Here is a 12,148-nt window from a genome sequence, read left to right as displayed (position 1 = left end):
CCGTGCCTCTTTGCTTGACATCATGGGAAAATCAAAAGAAATCAGCCAAGACCTCAGTAAAACTATTGTGGACCTCCAAAAGTCAAGGAGGCCGACAAACCTGACTCAGTTACTCCAGTTCTATCTGGAGGAATGGGACAAAATTCCAGCAACTTATTGTGAGAAGCTTATGGAAGGAAACCCGAAATATTTGACCCAAGTTAAACAATTTAAAGGCAATGCTGCCAAATACTGACAAAGTGTGTGTAAACTTCTGACCCACTGGGAATGTGATGAAAGAAATAAAAGCTGAAATAAATCCTTCTCTTGACTTTATTTTAAGAATGTGAAATGTCAGAATAATAGTCGTGATCCAAACTGACCTAAGACAGGAAATGGTTTCTACAATTAAATGTCAGGAATTGTGAAAAACTGAGTTTAAATGTATTTGGGTAAGATGTATGTAAACTTCTATCATGCCACTCTCCAAATAAATTTTTCCCCATTCTGATGGTTGATGTGAACATTAACTGAAGCTCCTGACCTGTATCTGCATGATTTTATGTACTGCACTGCTGTCACACGATTGGCTGATTAGATAATCACATGAATGATTGTTGGTGTCAGACGGGCTGGTTTGAGTATTTCTGGGATTTTCACACACAACAGTCTCTAGAATTTACTCAGAATGGTGTTAAACACACAAAACACATCCAGTGAGGTGCAGTTCTGTGTATGAAACACTTGTTGATGAGAGGTCAACAGAGAATGGTCAGACTGGTTTAAGCTGACAGAAAGTCTACAGTAACTCAGATAACTGCTCTGTACAATTGTGCTGAGCAGAATATCATCTCTGAATGCTGTTCTTAGATGTGGGTTGGCGCTGTATTAGCGGCACCCTACACAATGTTAATCATTAATGATAATTTATTACATTTGTTATAGTGCTTTTCTAGGCACTCAAAGCACTTTTACATAGTATAGGGGGAATCTCCTCCACCACCTGTGGATGCTGCAACAGCAGCCATTGTGCGCCAGAACGCCCACCACACACCACACACCAGCTACTGGTGGAGAGGAGACTAGAGTGATGTAGCCATCTCAGGGATGGGGATTATTAGGAGGCCATGATAGATAAGGGCCAGTGGGAGGAATTATGGCCTGAACACCAGGGTTATATCCCTACTGTTTACAAGAAGTGCCCTTGGATTTTTAGTGACCACAGAAAGTCAGGACCTCGTTTTACGAGAGAGTACTTTTTTTACAGTATAGTGTCCCGTCACTACATTGGGGCATTAGGACCCACACAGACTGCAGGGTGAACACCCCCTGCTAGCCTCCTTAATACCACTTCCAGCAGCAACCTTTGTTTTTCCCAGTAGGTCTCCCATCCGGGTACTGGCCAGGCTCAACCCTGCTTAGCTTTAGTGTGCCACCAGGCGAGAGCTGATATGGCTGCTGACAGTGTTATGCAGGTGGTTTTAATGTTGTGGCTGATCGGTGTATGTCATAGCCTTCATGACTTGACGGTACCTGCACATTTTAACACATCGCCACCTAGTGGTCAAGATATGTAAAATGGCATATCTTCAAATATTTTGGCCAAAAATCATAAGACTGGTCTCTTCAGATTCCTTGGGGCATACGGAGTCGTATGATACCCACTTTTGCTATGTTGGCCATATTGGGTGTCAGCCATTTTGAATTTTGTTGCAAAATGCTATATTTTACAAATGCATTGGCATATCATTAAGAAACTTAGTATGCATTATCCGCGCCATTCTACTTTAAGTCAATTAAGTTCACATATTTTGTTTTCATCTTAGGTTTTTGGCAGAGTTTAATGAGGACTTCTTTCCAGAATCTGTGTATGTGTCTGCATCTGAAGCACATTACAACATGAAGCCACGTTGAGTCGACTAAGAGCCGCTAATGGAGATTTGCTGCGCTCCCCCAAAGTTTTGCTTCTGTGCCTTTTCTTTTTGCCTGTGGATCCTGTTCGTTTCCTTGGACCATTTCCACCGGTCCATTTCTAACTGAACCTGTTTACCATTGATGAGAAACTTGCATTACTGTGTTGTGCAATTTACAAAGGGTTTTTTTAATGCTTTTTTTCTTAAAGCATTTTTTGATTCGGTGTTAAAACAATGGATGTCCGTTTCTAATTTTTTGGCTATTCTATAGGATAGAGGGAAGCCACCATCGCTTCAAGCTTGTGCTTCGCTGGTTTTTCTTCTATAAAAGAAAAGCGGACTGTTTTTGTCCTCCCCATTCTGCATCAGCAGCTCTTTTTCTCTTTTCCTTCTATATGTGCTTCAGCAACTGTGCAAGAGACTTTTATTACAAGTTTGTTCCTACTACATAGAATTATTGTGGTTTCATTATTTTTTTAAACTTGTAATTTCCTGTGTATAAAGCCCTCAATGTTAATAGATTTAATTTCTTTTTTAATCATAAGAAAATAGGAAAGGGCTGGCATGTACATTATTCCCATTTCTTCTTGTAACTGTATATTTGTTTATTTGCGTTCACCTTTTTGTTTCTGTCTTAAAGCATGCACAAAAGAACTGCTGTTGGAAATATTGTAGACATGTCTCTCTTATTTGTAGATTATCGATGATCTTTAAAGTGTGTCATTATGGTGACACTTAAACTTTAAAGGGATTTTAAGCAATTTCAGACATATTTCTAACATCAGTCACAAAACTTCTCTTCTAAATCCTATCGTCCAAAGGCATGTCAGCAAACCTGAACACACCAAGCTGGTGTAATTAGACCCATCTCATCAGGTACTGTAGTTTTAAGGAAAATGCTGATCTGTGACTGACTTACACAGGATTGAATAAAGTAAAAATAGATGTGCATTGAAATTCTCCAAAATCCCAGCAACGTCTTTTTCAAATAACAGACTCAAACTACAGTCATTATTGTGAAAGAAAAAGCAGATTAAAGGTAAATGTAAATATGTTTGTTTACATTTTACATTTGTTTTACATTCACAGTTTTAAAGGGACAGTTTACCCCCCAAAAAATGAAAATTCACTCGTCATTTATTCACCATCGTGCCATCCCAGATATGTGACTTTCTTTATTCTGCAGAACACAAATCAAGATTTTTAGAAGAATATTTCAGCTCTGTTGGTCCATACAAAGCAAGTGAATGCTGACCAGAACTTTGAAGCTCAAAAAAGCACATAGGCAGCATAAAAGTAATCCATAAGACTGCAGTGGTTTAATCCATGTCTTCTGAAGTGATATGATAGGGTTAGGGTGAGAAACAGATGTAAGAATCTTCATTTTTCCCTTTAATTCACAAGCATTCTTTCAATGCAAGTCTGTGGGGGTTTTATTGTACTTACAATATTCACAGAGCAGACAATCCGTTTAAAAGGTCAAGGCAACCTTAATCAGAACAGTCTGAAGGTCTGCCATAAATTTAGTTGATGTTGCTTAAAATCTTTATTACAGTCAGAAACTTTAAATGTCTTCACATTGCATGTGTGAGCCGCCAGGTTCATGTCCCACAAGTGTCCCAAACGGGCAGTGAGGGAAGGGTTTTGGTTTTGAACTCCATGGCTCTGGATGCAGAGACTATAAATAAGACACATGTAAAGGAAAAATATTTTAAGGATCTACAGTACACTATATTTTATAGGTTTGGATATAAACCAGGGACTAAAAATGCTCAAGGGATGAAAACAAAAACTGAAACCGAATCGAATTTCAGCAGAACGTAACCGAAAACCGGAACAAAGTGATTTCCAATTGTTTTGGAATGAAGACGTTATTTTGAAACGCTGGTTTATGGGTTATAACCGGTTCATTTCCTTCTTGTTATTTTTCATGAAACTAAAGGGCAAAGGGTTTATCACCGTAAATGTCTGGAACTACATCACTTCCTGTTGCCCGAAACAATGAAACGTGCTTTGAACCTGAAGGGAGCTTGACATGTGCCCATTGTAGATGAACCATTCTGTAAATAAAAACCTTTTTAACAACTATGTATAATTATTACATATACATGCACGACTAATCCAGATACCAGGAAAACATTATTACAGGTAAAAGTTCATTTCTCAGTTGATTATTCACTGAATTATTGTGAGATTTGATGCATTAATACAGTTTTGATGCTGATCTGTAATTAAAATTATATATAACTTAATTAACTGTATGCTTGTTATGATTTATATTCTGATAAATGCACCACAGGAAAAAAATGAACTGATAATTTGTGACTTTTTTGGGGGTTGTTTTTTTAGACCTGGTTGGTGTTTTCTCTAGCGAGATTTGCAAGAATGCTTTTTGTTATTTCAGCCGCCGCTCAGTGCAGATTCCTGACATTATTAAAGAACATCATTACCGGTTCTTTTACTTTGTTCCAACTGGTAACCATTTTAAAAGGAGACTGCAGAACATACAGAAATGAAGAACATTTTGTTATAAAGTGTTAACCTGTGACTATTATACCTGTAGTTTCCATGACATCATATTAATTCAGATACTAGTTTATTTGTACTTCTAGACAAAAGTGTGAATGGGATTAAAATGGTGAAAGGCTTGAAATAGTGAAGAAATGCTGATATATAGACAGATGCCCCTTCCCTTAGGTTTTGTTTGTCTTTTATATATATCACATGACTTGTCTTATATATATATATATATATATATATATATCCTCTGTACTCTCATGTAGAGGGATTGTTTGTGTTATATAACATTCGTTAGCCAGATGTTTAGTTTTGATTAAGGTTAATATAATATGCACTTCATATGAAGATATATGAGCACTTTACAGGAAGAAATTACTGGATTTATGCAAAGTTAAAGTGTCATGAAACACTAAACTACATGTTACCAGATATGTGCGTTACACATGACAGAAGAGAAATCATCCATTATTTTTTATTCTAATAGTAAAGGGGGTATCTCAGTAAAGACGCTGACTATCACACCTGGAGTCGTGAGTTTGAATCCGGGGCGTGCTGAGTGACTCCAGTCAGGTCTCCTAAGCAACCAAATTGGCCCAGTTGCTAGGGAGGGTAGAGTCACATGGGGTAACCTCCTCATGGTCGCTATAATGTAGTTCTTGCTCTCGGTGGGGTGTGTGGTGAGTTGTGTTGGATGCCGCAGCCTCCACACGCGGTGCATGTAGTGTATGTGACGCATTATTGCGTCATCAGTGTCTCATAATTATTAATGAGACAGCGTGGCCTTATCCTATGAGAACGTGCTGTCTCATGATTATTCATTACTGGAGAGCAAGATTTGTGAAAGCCAAAATTAAATAACATAAACAACTGCAAACCTGTAAATAACGTGTGTTTGTGTCATAAATATTCTCCTGAAATAATCCGATATACACGATTTCGTTTTCCCTTTGTTGCACTCACACTTTTGCACGAGTTTCTCACTGAAAAGAGTTTTGTAAGCGCGAGAGGGAAGGCGGGTCTACCTGCTTCTAGTAACCAATCAAATGAGGTTTTCCTTGAGCAGTTTACTCTGACCTGATTGGTTTAATAACATGACAGACAGTTTCTTCTTCATGTGACTCGGTGTTGTTCCTCTGGGTATCTCTATTGTTGTTATACTGGGAGTGTCCAATAGGTGGCAGTAACGCACTGTTTTGGTCCAGTTTCTGAAGTGTGCTGCATGTTGAGCATGCCGTTAAAAAAAGACCACAAGTGGAATACTGCCTTACAGATTTATTTTGGGATACAAGATACCACAACAACTTAATCTTTTGAAAATATGGTGAGAACCCAACTGTGCTGAAACAGAGGGTGTTAAAGAAAGTTAAAGTGAGGGAAGCGTTGAGGAGAGAGCGGGAGAATAAACCACGTGAGCACTTTAAACATCATGAGCTCATGCGCGTCTGCTCAGCCGCAGTACTGCTTAAATGGGACTTTGTTGCACACTGGTCTATGATGGCACGTAACAACAAACTGAATGGATACATGTCTCATATAACTTATACATATGTAAGCTGTCAATTCACAGCGATATCGCAGGTTGCAAAACAAACAGGAAAATTAATTAGCTGAGGATCATTTAAAAATCTCCACTAGACATCGCACCACTGACATACATATAGAACTGCTCATGACGTCATATCAGTGAAGCCACTGCTTCACCATATTGCAATGCCCACACATTCCAATGTCCCTATTGACTTAATAGGAAATAATTTAATTTCAGTGAGTAAACATTAGACATTTAATCAGATTTGATATCTAAAATATGCGTGTACATCCCTACAATGCAAACGTCCTACACATATAATTATTTATTTAAAGTCTGGAATGTTCTTGAAAGCCCAAGTGAGTTAGCCTCGGTGTGGATTTCTCCAATTCTTTTTTGTTTGTTTGTCCTATGTTTATAAACGTTTTCCAATCACTTTTACTAGGGACGAACTGCTGAACATTCAGCAACACATACCAGACAATCTTCCCAGTTTTGGACTATTTGGTTGTTTTGCTGGACGTTTTAGTCGGAGGTACAGCTGTGTTGCTTAAGCGTGCTATGAGACGCAGGAGAGGGAGGCGAGCCGACACGCTGGTCAATGTCCGACAGCAGAAACATCAACACCTCCTGCTACTCAATCTTCACTTAAAATCTGTGAAGAGGGGGTGTGCCATGTCTTCTGGAAATAAAAAAAGGAAAGCAGGGCCCAGATGGTGAAAAAAGTGGAGATGATTGTGGACTTTAGGAGGAACACCCCAACACTGACCCCTGCACCATCCAGAACAGCACTGTGGCAGCAGTGGGACACCTTCACATCTGAAGTGGGACACCCACATTGACTCTGGGTGAAGAAGGCTCAGTAGAGGTTGTATTTCCTTCACCAGATGAGGAAGTTCAACCTGCCACAGGTGCTGCTGACACAGTTCTACTCGCACCATCATCGAGTCTGTCCTCTGCACTTCAGTAATTGTCTGTTTGGTTCAGCTACAAAATCGGACATCAGAAGACTACAGAGGACAGTTTGGACCGCTGAGAGGATTATTAGTGCCCCCTGTCCCCCATTAAAGAACTATACACTTCCAGAGTGAGGAAAAGTGCTGGAGAAATCACTCTTCACTCCCTTTTTGAACTGTTTTTGTGTTATTGTGTATTTCTTTATAGAGACACGCAAAGCTGTTTAAAATTAAACTGATACGCTGGATTTAAATGGCACACGATCATGTAATTTATGACATGTATCTAGTGTTATCACGGTACACAAATTTCAGTAGTCAGTACCGATACCAGTGAAATTTCATGGTTCTCGATACCAATTTCAATACCACAGCAAAACAGTTCTAATATTATATTGAACACACCAGTTTAGTTATTTTTAATTATTTAATAATAATTTTAATAATTATAGTTTAATAATAATAATGATTATTTTCCATGTATATATATATATATATCTCAGTGCAAAGCACATAGAAAAGTGCTTTTATCATGTAGATCATATTTAATGCTACAAAAGATGTGAATGTATTTTTAAACGTGAATGAATACGAGGCTGTGAGGGATTGACTTTAGTGACTTTAGAGGGAGAGACTTTTTTAACTGCAGTTTAAAGTGACAAAACATTGATCAAATATCTGTCCAAGAACATTCATTAGACAAAGAACTCCAGACAACATGAGCTGTGGAACATCAGATGTGATCTAGGAGCTTTAAACAGCTTTAGACCATTCGTGCCATTGAAGAGACTGTAAGTTCCCTCACAGCCTCGTTTTCATTCACGTTTAAAATCAAGGATGGCGCTAGCGTGAAGGACTATCCACAGTTTTCCTGAGCAAACACTGGGCACTGCCATGATGATTCTAATTGACTGTTTTGTATTTCTGGTCTCGAGACACCAAGTAAAAACTACCAAATCAAGTGATCCAGAGGAGAACAACAAACATTTAAGGGTTACCTGGTGTTAAAATACATTTCAGGCTGAACTTCTGCTGTTGTTGACTGTCATAACTCATAATCATGTATGATATCAACGTAACTCAGCTCGGACCATCACTTCATGCCATCTACACACTCAGGTGAGGCACCTTCTCTAAAACCAAAAACGGGCATCTCAACTCTTTGAAGTTATGGTTAGGGTTGTTTTTTTGATAGTTTTTACAAATGTAATTCCTTAAACATTACATTACCTTTTAAGAATACATGCCGATGTGAGCGAAAACACTGGAAACTAGAAATTGAAAACAATGGAATCGTGGAACACTTCAGGAAAGGGATGTTCAGGAAAAGGTGGATAGATACAGTCGTCAAGGAGGCCCCACCCACTGGAGGAAAGCAAAGCCCTGTTACCATAGTTACTCATTCATTCCTATCAGACAAAATGGGGAGAAAAATATGATAGCTATAGCAATTATAACTACGAAAAACATGACGAAAATCTATTTTTGCACTTCAGACAAGCTAAAAAACCCCAAACAGATTCTTTTTAATCGCTTTCCAACTGACAAATATTGAAGCCATAAGAAGACCACTTCAGTTCACTGATCTCAGGACAGTTCATGTTTACAATTTTCACATTAATGTTTTGTTATTTGATTAGTAAATAAAACAGTTTAACTACTTTGTTTATCATCAACACTTTTATTTATATATTTTAATATGAACATAAATGTTTTGTTTTTCCACACATTAATGATATTTTTAATTATTGTACACACAAAATAGCTCAAATTTAAGAGGTGAAACCTGTGACAAGAACGATGCGATTTCAGTGGAAGACCTTTAATTCTTTTTCTATTACAATTTACAGCCTCAGCGGTTAATGCAAGTAGGCTTCAACTTTGGTAAGGGAAAAATAATAGACAAATAATAAACCTCATTCAAACTCACTCACACATACAACACACACACACACTCACTCACACACAAACACACTCGCACACACACTCACACATACAACAACAACCGCCATTCGCGGTTGGCGGTGACGTCACCACGATGCTTGTGCCAGGCTATGTGCACGTTAAGGCCACGTGAAGTGTTGAATGCCCACTGGCAGGAGGTCACGGGACAGATCCAACAGGTGACACGGGTCGACTGACTGAGATGACTGGGTGATGGACCACCTGTGTGCCCTACCGTGCCAACTTGCTGTGCTTTAGCCACCCGGCGCTCTGCTCGTTGTTGTGAGCGTCGCTCCTCTGCCCTCCGTTATTGTTGGTGGGCGACTGCCTCCAACTGGCCAGTAGCGTCCTTCACCAGCCTCCTCCAAAGAGGCCGATCTTGACACTGCTGGTACCAGTCATCGGCAAGTCCACTCAGCTCCACATCCTCCTGTACCACATCACTCCATCTCTTCTCCAGCCTGTGCTACGCCTGCTTAGCCCCCTCTATCCGGCCGAACAAAAGCTGTTTAGGCATACGGTGGCCGGGCATGCGGTCTACATGACCCAGCCAATGCAACCTTGCCTGTCGGAGGAGCTCACCGATGGGACTTTGTCCACATCTTTCAAGGATTTGTGAGCTCCTCACACAATCCAGCCTGGTTAAACCCAGGATGGATCTTAGGCAGGCCAGCCTAAATGTTTCTAACCGGCGAAGATGTTCCATTAGGGGGGTCCACGTTTCGCAAGCATAGAGAAGGGAGGGAATGACCTGAAGCTTCGTGCAGAGCGACAAACCGGGTAGCTTCCACACAGCGTTACGCAACCGATGAAAAGATAATGCTGCTCGACTGATTCGGAGTGAGACCTCTGCTGTCAAACCGGAGCTGGTCATAAGCACACTTCCCAGGTATGGAAAACACTCCACTCTCCCCACAACTGCCCCATCACCAATTGGGAGCTGTGGTGGTGTAGTGTCCGATGGTACATAATACCCAGGCAGGTGTTTAGTTTTGGTTGGGCTGATGGTCAGGCCCCATCTCTTAGTGGCAAGCTCCAGGTTCATCAGCAGCGCCTCCAACTCCTCCTCTGAGCAATCACCAGATCATCAGCATACATAATGTGGTTGACCAATAGGGAGCATCCCTTGACCGCACCTGGGCATTGATCAACCTCCCATTATAACTCCGGTACAGCCATCAAAGGCTTCACGAACCACGTGTTTGAAATAGATATTAAATAATTTGGGAGCCAGAGGACATCCCTGTCGCACTCCAAGGTGAACAGGGAATGGCTCCGACTCCTGGCCACTTAGTTTTACCCGGGCCCGCTCGCCATCATGAAGGTCCTTAATGATCATGAGCAGCAGGTCTGGGACTCCGAAAGCATGAAGAACACACACACACACACACACACACACACAAACACCCACACTCACGCAGACACAAACACACACTCACTCACACACACACAGACACAAACACACACTCACTCACACTCACGCAGACACAAACACACACTCACTCACTCACACACACACGCAGACACAAACACACACTCACTCACACACAAACACACACACTCACTCACACACAAACACACACACACAAACACCCACACTCACGCAGACACAAACACACTCTCACTCACACAAACACACTCACTCACACACACACACACTCACACACACTCACTCACACACAAACACACACACACACACACACCACACACTCACACACAGACACACACACACACACACTCACTCACTCACACAAACACACTCACTCACACTCACTCACACACAAACACACACACTCACACACACACTCACTCACACACAAACACACTCACTCACACACACACACACACACTCACTCACACACAAACACACACACTCACACACACACTCACTCACACACACACACACACACACACTCACACACACTCACTCACACACAAACACACACACTCACACACACACTCACTCACACACAAACACACACACACTCACACACACACACACACACACTCACACACACACTCACACACACACTCACTCACACACAAACACACACACACGCGCGTTGCTGACTGTATCTGTTATTACTCCACAAGAGAGGTTTGGTAATCAAAGTGTTAAGCTTTTAGTTGTCTGATGTACAACATGTGACATTCTTTAAGTTTTGCATATGTGTTTGAGCTAAACAGAGCTCAATCAAATCTGTATTAATAAATGATCAGTTACAAAGCTTGATTTATAAATCACCATAAAAAGATAAATATATCTTTTTTTGACGGTTTATGAACACTGTAAATGTTACTGTGAAATGTTTTTCTGCATCTGCCTCTCTTGTTTTCCTTCATTAAATGAAATGTCATATCTTATTGATAAAGTCGCTTGATGAACATTCCTGACAGTTCACCCCGTATAAAAACACACTGAGGCCGCTATAAATCCAGGCAAACTATTAGAGCCACCACTAATCCCTTTTTGTGCTCTTTGCCCCCCACGCCAGCCCTTCTCCACATCTGTCCATCATAATCATCACACACTTTAGTGATTAACCCCTTCTGTATCTCTACTGAAATATCTGCAGCTGATGAAAGTTCTTCCTTGAAATACAGCTGGCGTTACCCCATTAGTGGATTTCCCCTAATTATTGATTATTAATAATAATACATGATTATTGGTGTGTCATGGCCAATTTCAAGTATTGTTTTCTAGAGAATGGTCTTGTTAGTACTGTTTTCAAATCATCCTTTCCAAGCACCTGCACCACGAACAATTTAATAAACATGGTTTATTGCCCATGTCTGTTTGACAATGAACAATGGGGGCGAGAGAGAGAACAAATATTGTGCAAAAATGCCAAGGGGGTCATACAAGATGAATTGATATAAAATACTGTACAAACGTTGATCAAAGGCTCTTGGTGATTCTAAAAATATTCAGGATCTTTATGCCATCCCAAATCTGTGTGACCTAAACTGTGACAATTGACATTTTGTTATTCTGCATCTCTTTATCAAAACCAAAGTTTGTCGTAAGAGTTTGATTAAATTCACCACATCCACTTCAAATTTTCGATTCTCCCTAATTTGTTTATTCAGCGTTCATAATATTATATAAACGATCACCAAAACAAAACGAATTGGAGCTAACAAGAAGGGAACAGATGGACCATAATTGCCTCATGGAGGAAGCCAGAGAGTCAATTCTTACAGGTCTCGAGGGAGTGACAGATGCAAAAAGTGCAGGTGCATTTGTTTTGATCTGAGATGGCCTAAAGGGGTGATCTGAAAAATATGCATCACACACTCATTAAAGC

At 40.3% G+C, this 12,148-nt stretch overlaps 1 protein-coding gene across 2 annotated transcripts in view; it reads left to right on the top strand.

Moving 5' to 3' along the window:
- The window catches only part of LOC127651463 (male-specific lethal 3 homolog), a 34,262-nt gene extending 30,100 nt beyond the window's left edge, over positions 1-4,162 (top strand). The window contains exon 13 of one of the 2 annotated variants that reach the window (XM_052137305.1): positions 1,806-4,162. In XM_052137305.1, coding sequence (XP_051993265.1) covers positions 1,806-1,893 — 88 coding nt within the window. In that variant the 3' untranslated portion in view covers positions 1,894-4,162. The remainder of the gene's footprint in view (positions 1-1,805) is intronic. The other variant, XM_052137304.1, reaches the window with a different exon arrangement.
- The last annotated feature ends 7,986 nt before the right edge of the window (positions 4,163-12,148 follow it).

The sequence above is a fragment of the Xyrauchen texanus genome, chromosome 11 (genome assembly GCF_025860055.1).
Source record: "Xyrauchen texanus isolate HMW12.3.18 chromosome 11, RBS_HiC_50CHRs, whole genome shotgun sequence".
Lineage (NCBI taxonomy): Eukaryota > Metazoa > Chordata > Actinopteri > Cypriniformes > Catostomidae > Xyrauchen > Xyrauchen texanus.
Note: the sequence above shows the minus strand (reverse complement) of the source record. Positions and strands in the feature narration are given on the sequence as shown.